The sequence below is a fragment of the Myxine glutinosa genome, chromosome 4 (genome assembly GCF_964187855.1).
Source record: "Myxine glutinosa chromosome 4, kmMyxGlut1.1, whole genome shotgun sequence".
Classification (NCBI taxonomy): Eukaryota; Metazoa; Chordata; class Myxini; order Myxiniformes; family Myxinidae; genus Myxine; species Myxine glutinosa.
In genome coordinates, this window is record NC_136264.1 from 124,363,756 (window position 1) to 124,380,342 (window position 16,587).

The 16,587-nt window shown below is 44.6% G+C and overlaps 1 protein-coding gene across 1 annotated transcript in view; it reads left to right on the forward strand.

Annotated features, from left to right (window-relative positions):
- Positions 1–702: 702 nt before the first annotated feature.
- Positions 703–16,587, forward strand: part of LOC137425167 (lysine-specific demethylase 5A) — a gene marked incomplete in the record, with an annotated part of 131,898 nt that continues 116,013 nt past the window's right edge. The window contains 1 exon segment of the mRNA XM_078776383.1: positions 703–1,281. Within this exon segment, the coding sequence (XP_078632509.1) occupies positions 1,135–1,281 (147 nt within the window).

A 16,587-nucleotide genomic window follows, 5' to 3' on the forward strand; every position in this document is an offset into this window, starting at 1 on the left:
ACATGCCTCGGGCCTAGTCCTCCTTTATTTATTTATTTCAACCCGTTAATATTTAAGAAAGAAAGGGTTGAGGTAATTTCGTATTAAACTACAATACGGTCTCCTCATGCGTTGAAAGTCCACGTAAGGAAACATTATTATAATATTGTCTGCTAGACTGCAGTTTCCTTCGTCTGTCAATCTGCTTCCCCTTTCCTTTTCCGTTTCCGCTCTACTTTCACCACACCCCACACCCCTCGCACTTTCCCCGTGCCCTCCCTCAACCCCACCCTTCCCTCCTCCAACTCCCTCTGACCAACTACGCACGAAGCGACCGATGTTTACGACTCCTTCCGAAGTCTCGCCAATAAACAACGCACCACATCAATACAACGTTAAAAAAAAATACACCTCAACGACGCCGCTGTATTTGCTTCATACGTCGTCCCTGCTTCCTCTGTCCGTGTTAGTTTAAAAGCTGCAATCCCGCTGTTTGTGCGGCGCGGATAGCAGCGTATGAAGCGGTATAAAATCCCATCCCGTATCGCTAATCTCCTCAGACGACTAGACGAGCCGAGTGAGGTGCTTTGATCCTTCAGATGTTGCATCGAAACGTACAGCTCGAGACCAAGCTTTCTCAACGGCGTGTGACGTAATGTGAGCAGCAGCCAATGAATGGCGCCGCTGCGCCCCTTTAAACCGGAGCTGGCGGAGCGCTACACGAGAGGAATGTGGTGGTGCGCGATCGCGTTGGAAGGATAAGCGTATATAATAAAATGCTATAAAAGATTCTCCTTCAGGTGGCGACAATAAGGGAGGGAAAAATAAGAGGATATTTGCAGAAGTGACGGCGCTTTAGGGCTGGACCGCGAGCTGCCTGTTAATGTACGGACGCACCCGTAGTGCAGGCGCTGTTTGTCGCGGCGGAAGGTCGCGGGGCCGTCCGCGAAGGTTCCGGACGCATTGTCCACATAGGGGATGGCGGTTGTGGCGGTGTAGCCAAGACGAGACGAATCGTACTGAATTAGGGTCGGGAAAAAGGTCGGTTTGGCCTGCTTAGTTACCTCAGGGTCAGGCTAGCCCCGGACGGGGCGTAGCTGAGGCGAAGTTAGACTGGGATTACTACAACCGGAGTGTCGAGGAGCCGGGCCGACCATGAGCGCTTGTGAAGCCTTCGTGCCGCCGCCCGAGTGTCCCGTGTTCACGCCGAGTCGGGAGCAGTTCGCGGACCCTCTCGGCTTCATCGCCAGCGTGCGGCCCGTAGTCGAGCGGACGGGGATCTGCAAGATCCGGCCGCCTGCGGTACGGCCCTGTGCTTGTCTTTGTCCGCCATTGTCTCTCCCTGTACGCGACCGTCTTGCTCTCTCGTGTCTTGCACCTCCGTTTGTCCCCGCGTGTCCCCGCGTGTCCACGCTTCGCCGCAACGTCTGTGTGTGTTGCTTTTGTACACTTGTGCTCTGGTAACGTCGTCCCTGCGCCATTAGTTAATCTGCTTCGCATGGCCCAGGGGAGGAGTTGCGGGTGGTTGTGTGTATGTCTATGTGGCCGGGGTGGGGGGCCAAGTGAGACACCTCGCACGGAAATACAAATATAATCCCGGTGTTGAATACAAGTGTCGTTGTTCCCCTCGATGGTCGAACCTCGAATACTGCTGACCTTCCGCGGATGGTTTTTGCCTCCGAATCTGTCTTGGTTTGCTTCGACTCCCGACCCAGCTGTAAACCGCCGTCCTGGTGTTTCACCAATGTCTGCGAAAGGTCCATGGACGTTAAAGATCCCACGGTGTCCTTCGCGAAGAGTCGGCGAGCTATCGCCGGCACCCTAACCAAATTACAAATTCCTGCTCTAAAACTTAGTCGAACGGCAGGCCTGGCCAGCCGGTTCATGAAAGATTTGGGCCACAAGCTAGCCCCCCCGGCTGACCCCACAAGAAACGTGGGAATAATTGTGCCCGTTAAAGAAGAAGAAGAAGAAGAAGAAGTAGTAGATTCTGGTTCTAATTCTCATGGTCCTTTCAATTGGTCCCATAAACTGGTCTGACCATCTCAAAGATGACCTTTCATGTTCCCCACGGAACATACAATTATTGTAGTCCGACAGAAGTTAATTTGCATTTAATAAGAGCATCACCGGTATGTCAAATAACAGATTGTTTATCTTTTCTGAACTGGGGAAGTATAATATACCGGAGTGGAAGGTTGCTTATGGCGAGAGAAAGTGATCTGAAGGCATAATCCATGCTCACAAGTTTACATTAAAACAATCCCAACGTTTACATTTTCCTTCTGAACAACTGCATCACAGGAAACGGGTAGTTTGGGTGTAGGAGGGAAAGGGAAAAAGAACAGATGCTATCCTACAGAATGGCAAATGCAATGGAAAACGAAGGTGGAGGACTTTCTGCTCGGGAATCCCATCCAGAATGTTTCCGAGCAAGGAGTAGTCGGAGGAGTACGTAGCGAACTGCTCTTGTGAGCCCGACAATGTAGTCGAGGAGGGAGGAAGAGTTCTCTCCTGTCCTTTTGGCCGAAGCCACTCGGCATCAGCGTGGCAAAACTGTTGGTGCAGGTCCTGCATCGTCGGCTTAATTCGAAATGAAACATTGGTATGATTTGGAAGAACAGGTTAGGGGGGAAATGGGAATGGATGAGAAGGTGCTAATTATATAAAGGGTGAGGGAAGTTGGAAGACGAGAAAGAATAGAGAGCTCTGGGTGTTAATGAGAGCACAGCAGAGTAGATGGGTGGAATGGAAGAGGTGGATGAATGATGAGGACGAATCACAGTAAAAGGGAGATAAATAAATCAGAGGGAAGTGGAGGACGTGTAGTGAAGGAAGCAGAAAAGTAGTGAGGAATGAGGTGTTTGGTGAGTGGGAAAGAGGGAAAGTGGAGGACGTGGAATCCAGAGACCCTCCATGTGCACCAGAGTTTTTGAGTGCTGCTGCTTTCTTTGTTTTTGTTTTTTTTAGTGGACTTTCAACTCCCAAGCGTTGTTGGAAACGTTTTCAAGATTGCCCTTTGTAATGCCATCAAAGGCTTTTATTGCACCTTTCGTCTATTGTTTGCATCTGCCCTTCTGCCCTTGGTTCCTGTTGTTATTCCTAACATTTTGTTGCATCATCATCATCACAAGATGGTCTTTACCTCTGCCACCAAAGGTGGATGGAGGTTATGTTTTCACCCTTGTCTGTTCGTTTGTGAACAAGATATCTCAAAACTTTGTGGACGGATTCGGACGAAATTTGGCCTAGATGTAGCGTATGTGACAAGGACGAAATGATTTGATTTTGGTGAAGATCCGGATTCGGATCCGGCTACTAGAATTTTAAAAGTGATTCTTCACCATTGGGTGATAGGGCCAAAAAACATGTATAGCAGGATGTCTCAAAATGTTGTGGACGGATTTGTACGACACTTGGTGGAGAGGTTTGGTGTCTGACGAGGACAATTCGATTCGATTTTGGTGAAGATCTGAATATTTATTCGGATATGAGAATTGTTTATTTTGTAAGTGATTCTTCACCATTGGGAGATGGGGCCAAAAACGATACGTAGCAGAATATCTGAAAATTGTGGACGGATGATTTTGATTAAATGTGATTCTGTATTGTGATTTTCTGGTCTACTCGAGGATACAAAACCTTTTACTGTTAACCTGGCGGAGGTATGCTCTCTACTGAGTGTCGTTCTAGTTTTGTTCTGAAATAACCATGTATCTATTATTAGATTAACCTCTCTTACATTTTATATGGAGTTGGGGTATAAAAATGAGGGGGTGGCGGATGATGTGGAATTTTTAAAAAATAAAATAGGTAAAATAGCTTGAGAATTGCTGCTGGGAGGTGTCAGTAGTTCTGTCCTTATTGTTTGCTAGATATGTAGATGTATTATTTTACAATCTGAGACAAGGATTTGTTGTATTTTCAAGATTGATCAATTTGCTGTTGCTGTAAGTCTATAAGAATAAGAAGACAGTTGTATGTTATTTTTCCTGATTAATCTGACCCTCCTTGTCCCCTCAGCTTCTCCCCCAGCACCCCCCTCCCCTCCCCAAATTAAAGGCTCTGGAGTATAGACTGAGCAAATGACTCATATGTGAGTGTTTCAGTTTGAGTAACATTTAGAGTTCATGAGTGCATTTATTTAGTTCTCACACCACACAGACAAGTTTCAAAGCAGCACAATGATTCTGGCATGTTGTAATTATTATTTTTGACCATTTGCGGAAGTCACCTAAAATCTGTCGTCTCAAAATTGTTTACATTGTCATACCATTTTGTTAGCTGTGCAATCATCATCATCATCCTCATCATTCTGTCTTCTTGTCTCTGTCACCATTCTTGGATTACTTTCCTGTTCCTGTCATCACTGTCTGCCCATCTTACCATTGCTGTTGGGTGCTCATTTTCTTGTCTATCGCCGTTGCCCTCCATCAGCCTGTTTACACCGTCAGCACACGGAAACTGCCTACCTCTCTCAACGTCCATGTCACAGCCATCTACCAGTTTTTATGACCCTGTCTTCTTTCTTTCTCCATTGTGACCAACCGCCTGTTTCCACCTCAATCCGCATTTATCCTTCATCACCTCAATCTGCCGTACCTGTCACTTCTCTGTCACCCCCCTCTACCCATATTGTTCCCCATTTCCTCAGTCTGCCTGTATCCTTCTCCGTCGCCTTTGTCTGCCCATATCCTTCTCCATCTGCCCGAATCCTCCATTGCCGCTGTTGAGATGCCATCTCCTTTCACTGATCTCCTTCTACATCTGCCTGTCTCTATGTCTCCGTCACCATTCTCTGTCCATCTCTGCATCTTTGTCCCTACCCTTTACCTATTTCTGCATCCCCATTGCCAACCACCCTCAACCCCTCCACCCATTTTTGCGTCTCCTTTCACCACCCTTCGTCCATTTATTATTGATCTCTGTTGCTACCCTCTGCCCATCTCTGCATCCCCATTACTAACCCCTTTGTTCCTTTTTCCCATTTCTGCGTCTCCGTTGCCACCCACTGCTGGTATCTGCATCTCCGTCGCCACCCTCCGCTGGTTTCTGCATCTCCGTCGCCACCCTCTGCCGGTTTCTGCATCTCCGTTGCCACCCTCCGCCGGTTTCTGCATCTCCGTCGCCACCGTCTGCCGGTTTCTGCGTCTCCGTCACCACCCTCCGCTGGTTTCTTTGTCTCCGTTGCCTCCTTCCGCTGGTTTATGCGTCTCCGTGGCCACCCTCAGCTGGTTTCTGTGTCTCCGGGGCTACACCGCCGGTTTCTGCGTCTCCATTGCCACACTCTGCCGATTTCTACGTGCCCGTCGCCATTCTCCCCCGGCTTCTGGATCTCCGTTGCCATGCTCAGCCAGCTTCTATGTCTCTGTTGCCACCCTCCGCTGGTTTCTGCATCTCCGTCACCACCGCCCGCCGGTTTCTGCGTCTCCGTTGCCACCCTCTGCCAGCTCGTGCGTCTCCATCGCCACCCTCCACCGGCTTCTGCGTCTCTCTCGCCACCTTTCCCAGCTTCTGCATCTTTGTCACCACACTCAGCCGGTTTCTGCGTCTCCGTCGCCACACTCCACCGGTTTCTGCGTCTCTGTCGCCACACTCTGCCGGTTTCTGCGTCTCCGTCGCCACCTTCCGCCTGTTTCTGCGTCTCCGTGGCCACCCTCCGCCGGTTTCTTTGTCTCCTTCACCACCCTGCTTCTATTGTACCATCACCCACCACCCAACCTATGCCCGTCTTGCTACCCAACCTACGCCCATCTCTGTAGCCCACCTATGCCCATCTCTGTAGCCACCTACACCCATCTCTTTAGCCCACCTGCACCCATCTCTGTAGCCCACATACGCCAATCTCTTTAGCCCATGTATGTCCATCTCTGTAGCACTCTTACGCCCATCTCGGTAGCCCACCTACACCTATCTCTGTAGCCCCCTATGCCCATCTCTTTAGCCCAACTATGCCCATCTCGGTAGACAACCCACGTCTGTCTCTGCATGTCTGTCGCTGCCTATGCCCATCTCTGTAGCCATCTACACCCATCTCTTTAGCCCATCTATGCCCATCTGTGTAGCCCACCTACACCCATCTCTGTAGTCCACCGACGCCAATCGCTTTAGCCCATGTATGCCCAACTCTGTAGCACTCTTACGCCCATCTCGGTAGCCCACCTACACCTATCTTTGTAGCTGCCTACGCCCATCTCTTTAGCCCAACTATGCCCATCTCGGTAGCCAATCTACGTCCATCTCTGCATGTCCGTCGCCAACCCATGCCTGTCTCGGCGTGTTGGTCGCCAACCCACACCCTTCTCTGCGTGTCGGTCGCCAGCCCACGCCCTTCTCTGCGTGTCGGTCAGCAACCCACACCTGTCTGCATGTCAGTTGCCAACCCACACCCATCTCTGCGTGTCAGTCACCAACCCATGCCCGTCTCTGCATCTCCCTCGCCAACCCACGCCCGTCTCTGCATCTCCGTCGCCAACCCACGCCCATCTCTGCATCTCCGTCGCCAACCCACGCCCGTCTCTGCATCTCCATCGCCAACCCACGCCCGTCTCTGCTTCACAGTCGCCATAGTTGCCTGATTGATCTTTGAGTTTGCTTTCTTAGCTTTTGTTGTGTGTGGTACCTCTGTTACCCAAATATTTCCATCAATTGGGAATTATATGTCTTCACTCCACTACCTGAGGTATGTGGTATGTGGATGGACAAAAGGACCACCGAGGCACTCGGAAACATGGTGGTGGGATGATGAAGTTGGAAAGAGGATTGACGAGAAGAGGAAGAAGTTCAAGGAGTGGCAGAAAGCGAAGGGTACGGGAGCAGAAAAAGCAGAGCATGAAAGTTATAAGGCAGCCAAGAAGGCTGCAAAGAAAGAGGTAGCAAAGGCACAGGAGGCATGTAGGAAAATGTTCGGAGAACGCTTGGATTCGGAAGAGGGTCAGAGAGCGGTATTCAGGATTGCAAAGCAGATAGCGAAAGAGAGGTGTGATGTGATGGGGGTGAGTTGCTTGAAGGATGAAGTGGGACAAATCGTTGTGGACCCAGATGGAATTAAAGGAAGATGGAAAAGATATATGGAAATGCTGTTGAATACAGAGAATGAATGAGATGGCAACATAGAGAGTAACCCAGTTTTAGGACCGGCAGAGAAGATAACTGAGAAGGAAGTTGACGAAGCGATAAAAGCAATGAAGAGTAGAAAAGCGGGAGGGCCGACGGGAGTTGTGGGAGATATGTTGAAGGCAGCAGGAAGTTGGGGTGTGAAGAGAATGACAGAGATCTGTAATCTGGTGGTGAAAGAAGGCCGCATTCCAGTGGCTTGGGAACTGAGTACCCTCGTCCCTCTATACAAGGGGAAAGGTGACCCTCTGGAGTGTGGCTCGTACCGAGCGATAAAGTTATTGGAGCATGGAATGAAGGTATTGGAAAGGGTGTTGGAGAGGAGGATAAGGAAGAAGGTGAAGATCGACGAGATGCAGTTTGGATTTATGCCAGGAAGGGGAACGACAGACGCGCTCTTTATTGTGAGGCAGTTGCAGGAGAAGTACATGGAGAAGAGGAAGAAGTTGTTTCTTGGGTTTGTTGATCTGGAGAAAGCATTCGATGGGGTTCCACGCGATGTATTGACATGGGCATTGAGGAAGTTAGGAGTGGAGGAATGGTTGATCAGAGTAGTGATGGCAATGTACAAAAGAGCACGCACAACTGTAATGACGAAGGACGGGAACAGTGGTGAGTTTGAGGTGAAGGTGGGAGTGCATCAGGGGTCGGTACTAAGTGCACTACTATTTGTAGCTGTGATAGAGGTGCTGGCTCAGAACGTAAAGGAGGGTTTACCATGGGAGTTGTTGTATGCAGATGATCTGGTGTTGATTGCGGAAAGTATGGATGGACTGAAGGAAAAGATGAACAAGTGGAAGGAATGTATGGAGACAAAAGGTCTGAAGGTGAATATAGGAAAGACGAAGGTGATGGCAAGTGGTAAAGCATGTGGTGAGGTGGAAAGAACTGGGAAGTGACCATGTGCTGTGTGCAGGAAGGGTGTCGGAGTGAACTCCATTCAATGTACAATGTGCGCTGAGTGGGTTCATCAAAAATGTAGTGGTCTGAGAGGGTCATTAACCAGTGGCAGCTACATTCAAATGTAAGGTGTGCACAGAGGGAGCTGCAGATGGAGGAAATGTTGAGTTGGATCTTGGAGACGGCGTGAAGCTGGACGGTGTGAAAACATTTTGCTACCTCGGAGACATGCTGAATGGAGAAGGTGGATCAGACACGGCAACGGTTGCTCGAGTGAGATGTGCATGGAAGAAGTTTCGGGAACTGAGTGGCGTGCTGATGAGGAGGGGAGTGTCGTTGAAGCTGAAGGGAAAGGTGTATGCTGCATGTGTGAGAAGTATTATGATTTATGGGAGCGAGACATGGGTCATGAATGTAGAGCAGCAACGGAGGCTGGAAAGGGTGGAAATGGGAATGGTTCGGTGGATGTGCGGAGTATCGTTGAGAGAGAGGACGACAAATGATGAATTGCAAAAGATGATGGGAATAGAGCCTGTGATTGATGCTGTGAAGAGGAACAGGTTGAGATGGTTTGGTCTACTAGATGAGGAAGGATGAAAGTGACTGGTTGAGAAGAGTGATGGAAATGAATGTAGAAGGAAGTAGAGGGTGGGGAAGACCGAGAAAGACTTGGCTAAAGATGGTGGAAGAAGAAATGCGGGCAAGGGGGTTAACAAGGAGAGATGCAGAAAACAGGGCAATATGGAGAAGATTGTCATGGGGACCGCAAGGCTAACCCCCGCTCTAGCAGGGAACATGGCCTTAAAATGCATGTTGTTGTTTGTTGTACTCCACTACCTGCTAGCTTTTACGCAAATGCTTTCTTTAGTTAATTTTCCTGTATGTTGTGCATTTTGTCATGTCAACTTTTCATTTTGAGAAATGTTTTTCTCTGGAGATTTGTCTGGGACAAAATTCACTTTCAATTGGTGACCGTGCACTTAAACTACAATTTATAGGTTTGTCATGAAACCTAAGTGCTTGCATGTAGTTTAAAACCTCTTTTAAAGGCACCCAACAATACATGCATACAGCATACTTCCTTGGTTTTTCAATACATCCGATGCTTCTTGACCATAGTTTTTTTTTATTTTTAGTAATTTCCATTTGTAAGTTCATGATTTGATAGTAGGGTTAAGGCAAATATATTTTTTGACATCCAGAGAACACATTGAGAATGGCTTCTTTGCTGAGATCTGTGAAAAATATTGTTTGAATTTTAGTCGTAGTGTCACCGTACTGTAATGTGTGAGGTAATTTCTAATGCAGTAGCAATACACACATTACTTCTTTTTCTTTTTTTTCCAAGATATTATTGTCCTTTGGACGCATACTTGTTCCATTGGATTGGAAACAAAGATGTATGGTTTTCCAACTTTTGACAAAGACTTGTCCCATTAGAGTGGAAGTTTTTGTATGCTTTCAGGGCAGCATTCTTTAAGATGTGTACATAGTGAGTGCAAGACATCCAGGCTCTACTTTAAATTAAATTAAATTAAATTCAACTTTATTGTCATTGTACAGTGCCCAACATTTGCACAACATTTGCACAACATTGTACAGTGCACAACAAGTGCATTGTACAAGTTACAACGAAAAGTGAGCTTGCAAGCTCCCAAGATACGGTGCAACATTCAGGACATTGAGTGTAAACACTGAAATGTAAACATGGAGTGTAAACAGTTACTATACAGGTACTATATATATATATATATATATATATATGTATATATATGTATATATATGTATATATATGTATATATATGTATATATATGTATCAGTCACTATGCGACCTTCATATCATCAGTGGGGAACCGCCAGCAAGGTGTCCCATACAGCTGCTGCTGCACCTTGCTGGGAGCGATAAGCACCGCCTGCCACGCGGTAACGTTATCTCTGGTATCCACTCATCATATGGAGTCGACCTGGTTGCGGTTGGGAGTTACTAATAATGGTATCTGTAATCTGGTTCTCCAACCTAATGAGCGGACAACATGACGTCATCGCCATGCACGTCCGCCTTGCGTATATATATATATATATGTATATATATATATATATATGTATGTATGTATATATATATATATATATATATATATATATATATATATATATATATGTATGTATGTATATATATATATATATATATATATATATATATATATATATATATATATATATATATATATATATATATATATATATATATATATATATATATACAGTATATATATATATTTATATATATATATATATACATATATACATACAATATACATGTATATATATATATATGCAAATTTGTCGGTCAGCAACCCACACCCTCTGTATATATATGTATATATATATATATATATATATATATATATATATATATATATATATATATATATATATATATATATATATACATACATACATACACACACAGAGATTGAACCCCCTAACTTGACTAGGAAGCAAGGAACAGATTGAGTCTCAACCCAGCAATTGCTGCATAACCTGTTAGCAACAAGTGTCGCCTGCCACACTGACACATTGTCTCTGCCCTGCTCATCAACAATTGGGAGGTTTGCAGTCAGGAATATTAAATTTAACTAAAGAAGCACACTAACCTTATGACATGACACTGACGTCACTTGTATATATATATATATCTATATATAATCACAGTCTCATCGTCTGGGAGTAGGTTAGGTGACTGTAGTCGAAGTAGCATAGTGTACTGGTCTCGATAAGAACAGAGTAAACAGAGATAAGTACAAATGAGTAGTGGAAATGAGCAAGGTGACCTTTAAAAAATGACCACTTTAAAAGTGAATTTGCATATTTATACATTTGTTTATATATGCTTCAAAAACTGAAATATATATGACCCAAACTTTGCATATTGTATAAGGGTACCCCAATTAGGGTTTCTGTCTGGGTAGTTTATCTGGGGGAGTGAGTGAAAGGTGAGGGAAAGACTCCAATTCTCTGTAAATGTATATCGTATAGCACCACCCAGTCGTAGTCGGTATTACAAATCAGCTTGTAATATAAAATATAATCATACGAAAATGGAGCTATGTATGTATATATATGTATGTATGTATGCTTGCTTGCATGTATCCGAAACTCCAGGGATTGCATTTTTCATAAATGAAAATGAGTACATGCCTTTTTTTTGGAAACTTAAGCTAGAATTAAATTATAAAGATATATGTGGAACATAAAATAACTTAATTTGAAACTAATTAAATACTGCAACTATCACAGAACATGGTTTTAATATCAGCTGAAAGAGAATATTTATGGTATTTACGGGGACTTTCTGTTTTTACTGCCTGTCGTAGACGGGCTCTTCAGCTAGTATACTTCTCCATCTCTGCGGTTGACATAGTTGTTTCTTAGAATCATAGTTTAAGCCACCAGGATGATCCTTTCAACCATCAGTAATTCTAGTTCATGTGTATAATTCACCTGTAAAGAAAGTTTAAACAACAACCAGTCAAAATTGTCTTGCACCAAGTTGCTCTTTAATACTGATGTCCTTGACGGGCAATTTTCATTGTACCGGCACCTGTAAGTTTCAATAGGCTTGATCTTTTCATTCATAAGAAACCACAATTATTTGCTGTTTCACTATCTTTGTTAACTCACTTGCCACCATCTCAAAAATGATTTATATGCATTCTCTACATTTTCTAAAAATAGAAATAGCATCCATCCAAAGGAAGCAGTGCAGTTTGGCAGTATGTGTGCAATCCATGCAAGTTACAGTGCTTCCCAATGCTGACAAGTTTAGAACCCTTTCTAATTACCCTTTAGAACCCTCTAGAATTACACTTTAGAACCCTTTAGAATTAACCACGGTGGGTTAGGAAGGTTCGGATTCTTTGTTTTTTACGGATGGATGGACGGATGGACGGATGGACGGATGGAAGAAAAGACATTGTCAAATATTCAAGTGGCTTCACCACTTAAAAATGAAACAAATTAATTTCAAACTTTAACTTTAGTGTTACTGGGGTATATAGCTCATGTTCAAAGTCATGTCAGTCTCTTGACTGCCACTGGTAACATGTAACCCAGTGCTACCTGCCGCATGACACCCCGCAGGACTAAAAACAATGGGAGCCAACGGCCATCCAGTAAGGAGACGGTGTCTCCAAAAAAACACTCATCCAGTTGGACCGGTTCCTTTGGTAGTAGGTTGAAGGCAGCAACCGTTCAGAGTGGTACTGCCATTCGGACTTAGGAGCGTTAAAGTGGTGCCCGGAACCATCTTACATGTCAGGATTGCTGAATTTTCTTTCTGTCGCACTCAAACTACAGCTACTGGGCGAGCTTCCATCTCTTTCTCACAAACAAACATCATACATTTTTCATCATGCACTTTTCTTCTCTTCTATTTAAGGCCTGGCCTCGTTGAGGGCTACATAGTCTGTGCCTGGAGCCTCCAACATAAAAAAATAATATTTATATATTAGATCTATAAATTAACAGTTTATATTAACGTAGATTGGCATGAAGACTCACACAATCGCTTTCACTTATTGATACCATATGAACTCACTCACTGACACACTTGGATCTGCCAGCAGATATATATTCATATGTTCATATAGACTCTTCATTTGTCGATCTAATATAATCTATATACCCCCTCGACACTCTGCAGTTAAAAGGTCTTTCAATATTTTTTTTGAATAATCAAATTGGAACAAAGTTGTCTAACTTGGGCGATAACAAATGAAGAATGCACAGATTCTGCACAGCATCTGGAAACCCAGAAGATTTTGTAATGCGATAACATTCGCGGCATTTCTCTTACTTGTGGGGTCACCCGTGGGAATCCCACGGGCATGGAGGTGTATCATGGCGATCATTGCAGCCGTTTTTGCGGTACCCGGGACAATAATGTTAGGTGGGAGTCCAATCCTGAAAATGCTGGAGACCAAAGCTGAAATTGAAAAAAACAATATAGCCTATTTTACTCCAGGGGGTCCCAGGATTACCCACCCAAAATTTTGTTGCGGTCGGTTCAGCCGTTTTTGCGGTACCTGGGAACGGAAGGACGGACGGACAGACGGACATTTGGTGAATTTTAGTAAGATGCCTTGCAGCACCTGACCATGGGCTCGACTAGCCCACACGGGCGACCTTCTCAGGAAAAAATGGTATAGTTAGAACAATGGTATATGAGAGTACAACTCTCATAATACCATTGTTCTAACTATATGAGAGTGTTCTAACTACCAATTCTGGTTTATGAGAGTGCAACTCTCATATATCAGAGTTGGTTACAGTTATAATTACAGTAGTCGGCAGAAAACAAGAAGAAAAAGACATAAATTGTCATAGCCCCTTTTAGTAATTTCATTGTACGGAATTAAAGGCCGTCAGTCGGCCATCTTTGGTCTGATTACAAAACAGAATCTTCTGCATATGCATACTCTCATGTATTGTCTTTGTGCCAACTTTGAACAAAATCAGTCCATGCATGTTTGAGAAATGGATAGGGACCCGTTTCAGTAACAAAATGGCCGCCAGTCGGCCATCTTGGATTTGAGCTCGCAAAAAAATGACGTGCACATGTAACTAGTAGGGGAGCCAGACCTCAAAATTATGCAAAATAAGGATTTTTCCGTACCGGCTTGCTATAAAATTTCCATGGGTGGATTTGTGTTGGCCTAGGCATCCCGCACAGGAATAGTTTGGTCTGCTCTGCATTTGCTCTTGCGAAATCCAAATTTTTGGGGGTTATTTGAACTTAAGGGACCACATAATTGAGCCCAAAAGTTATGGGTATGGGAAATCAAAATCCGATTTCAACAGGTTTACTATAAAGGGAACCATGCATGTTGGGTATCATTAGAAAGGCCTTGATAAGACCTACCGAATGGTATTATGCAAATGAGTAGGTCAATACTGATGACGTCATCAGAGGTCAAAAGGTCATATTTTTTTGGCCGAGGTGAAAATCTAGGGGTTTCGATCTTAAAATGGCCACTGGTACAAAACTAAAAGAGATAAATGGATGAAAATAACACTGATTTATGTTGACATATAGGGTAAGTTTTTTTTATAACAATAAACATTACAAATACCTTGAGGTTTTGGAATGAACCCCTTGTGTTTGAAACACAAATTTCATAAAAATGTCAATTTTCTGGATTTTCTAGCATTAAGACAAGACAACCCCAGGACTTTCTATATTATGATTTTAACCAGATATCTTATTGAAATAGTTTACATTGATCTTTAGAAGGTGTATTAACCCTTAATGCCCCAAATTAGTAACAGTGGATACAAGCTGAGTCCGGATGGTGATGAGAAAAACTTAAAAGAAGTGAGCAATCTCAACACTTTGCACAGGTTGTGTCAAATGTGTTCCACTGATCTTCTTGAGTTGTCCCATGAAATGAATCCAATAACCTGGAAAGATTTCCAAAAGAAAATGACACAGTCCTTGGACCCGCACCATAATTGGATATGGTCCTTTCTTGCCCGATGCACCGACGAACCCAGATGTAGTCATGGAGTCAGTGGACTCCTGCATGTCTGTGTCAGCAGAACTTGGTTTGGACTTCTGCGTCCTCACTTGTGACCAGGCAATTTATGAAATTGTCCTGGCATTGAAAAAGAAATATTCTGATAAATATCAGAAGCTTATACTTAGAATGGGAGGTTTCCACGTTTTAATGAACATTTTTGGAGCTATTGGCCATTTCATGGAAGGCACTGGTTTAGAGGATCTTTTGGTTGAAGGAGATGTGTGCCAACTAGGAACTTCCAGGAAGATCCTTAGTGGCAAAGGCTACTACCAGATCCTGCGCGCCCATAGCCTTGCAGCTAGTGCAATATTTGCCACACTTTGGGAGGTGTTTGAGGATTGGTTGGGAGCAGAATCTACTGATTCACAATCAGATGACGTGTCGTCCTTTCCCAGGATCTCAGCGAATTCTGTAAAATGGGCAACAGCGACGATTTCACCCCCAGTGATCTTCAGTCTGCTCAAGTTCTTGCTAGCCTGGAAATCATGAAGAACAAATTAGACAGCTTTTTGCAACAGTGCACGTCATCACCCACATGCAAGTTATGGCTCATGTACCTCGATATGATTGATTTGGCACAGAGATACATATTTGCTGAGAGGGCGGGTCTTTGGGAGCTACATCTGACAGCAACGGAAGAAATGCTCCCTTTCCTAGTTGCTGCTGGACATACCAAGTATACTGCTTGCCTGCCACAGTATATCAATGCCATGAGGACCCTTCCAGACAGTGTCAAGCAGGAATTTGAAAAGGGTAATTTCCCTGTCCGGCAGAAAGAGGCTACATTCAACGGTGTTTGGACTGACATGGCGCTAGAACAAACCTACAACAAGGATGCAAAAACCAAACTGTTCTCAGGCATAACACAGAACAAGGCTGCCATAGCGAAATACCTAAAAACCCTACCAGTGGTTACAGCCATTGCAGAAGAGACCAGAAGAATGGCCAACATGATGGATGACAGCCATGCAAACGAGAGTTCAGCACCAAGGGACAGAGAAACAATTCAGAAACTCCGAAGTGTCATAAAGGAAAAGATTCTGAACCCGTTCAAGCAGTCTGAGCACCTAGTGAACATCTCTACAGGTGAGTTGGCTTCCTCTAATGATGTCATCGAAGCAAAAGAAAGAGGTCTTGCAGCCCTGAAGAAAGCAGAGAGTGAGAAGGCCTTCAAAGTGCAGCCTGTGCGTCTTAAGACCTTCACTGCCAAGCAGAACGTAACCTCTCTGGCCAGGAAGGAAAAGAAGCTGCATATTGAGGAGAGCACAGTTTCTCGGAGTTTGTGCTTTGCCACAAGCCTCAGCAACAAAGAAAAAACTAATGCTTTTTCACATGAGTGGGCCGATTACCCAAGTTCCCTTTGTCAACCAGATGAACACCACCCTTCTGGTTACACCATGCGAAAAGGTAACAAGGCAGACCTCGTCACTGGCCTTAAGGACTCTGTTGATTGGCAGAACGTTAACAACCTGTCCACTTCAAATGAAGCGCCAGCCGTGTGCGTTGACATGATGGCTTTTGTTCAGCGGTTCATGGACATGGGCTGTACCACATTCAATGAATTGCAACGAAGCTACTTAGCCAAAATAATAGCCATGAGACCCAAACGTTGTAAGGTCCTTCACATCATTGGAGATGGGTACGATCTTAGTCCGGGAACTAGCTTGAAATATGAAGAACGACACAGGAGGCAGAAGGAAACCAAGACAGCCAGGACATATGTTTCCCATCATTCTCTTCCCATTCCTAAATGGAAAGACTTCATAGGGAAGCCTGAAAATAAGCAGAATTTACTCAAGTTTCTGCAAAACTCGTGTATGGAAGACAAAGAGCAGATTCCTGCTGGTTGTTCAGTTATCATTGGTGGCTTCGTCCCAGGACCAGCTGTGAAGCTCACAGATCATGGAGTAGCAGAGATAGAAAGTTTAGCCTGCCCTGCTCATGAGGAGGCCGACACGCGCATCTTTGCCCACATGTCTTATTTGGTGAGGCATCAGGGTTGCGGCAGTGTCG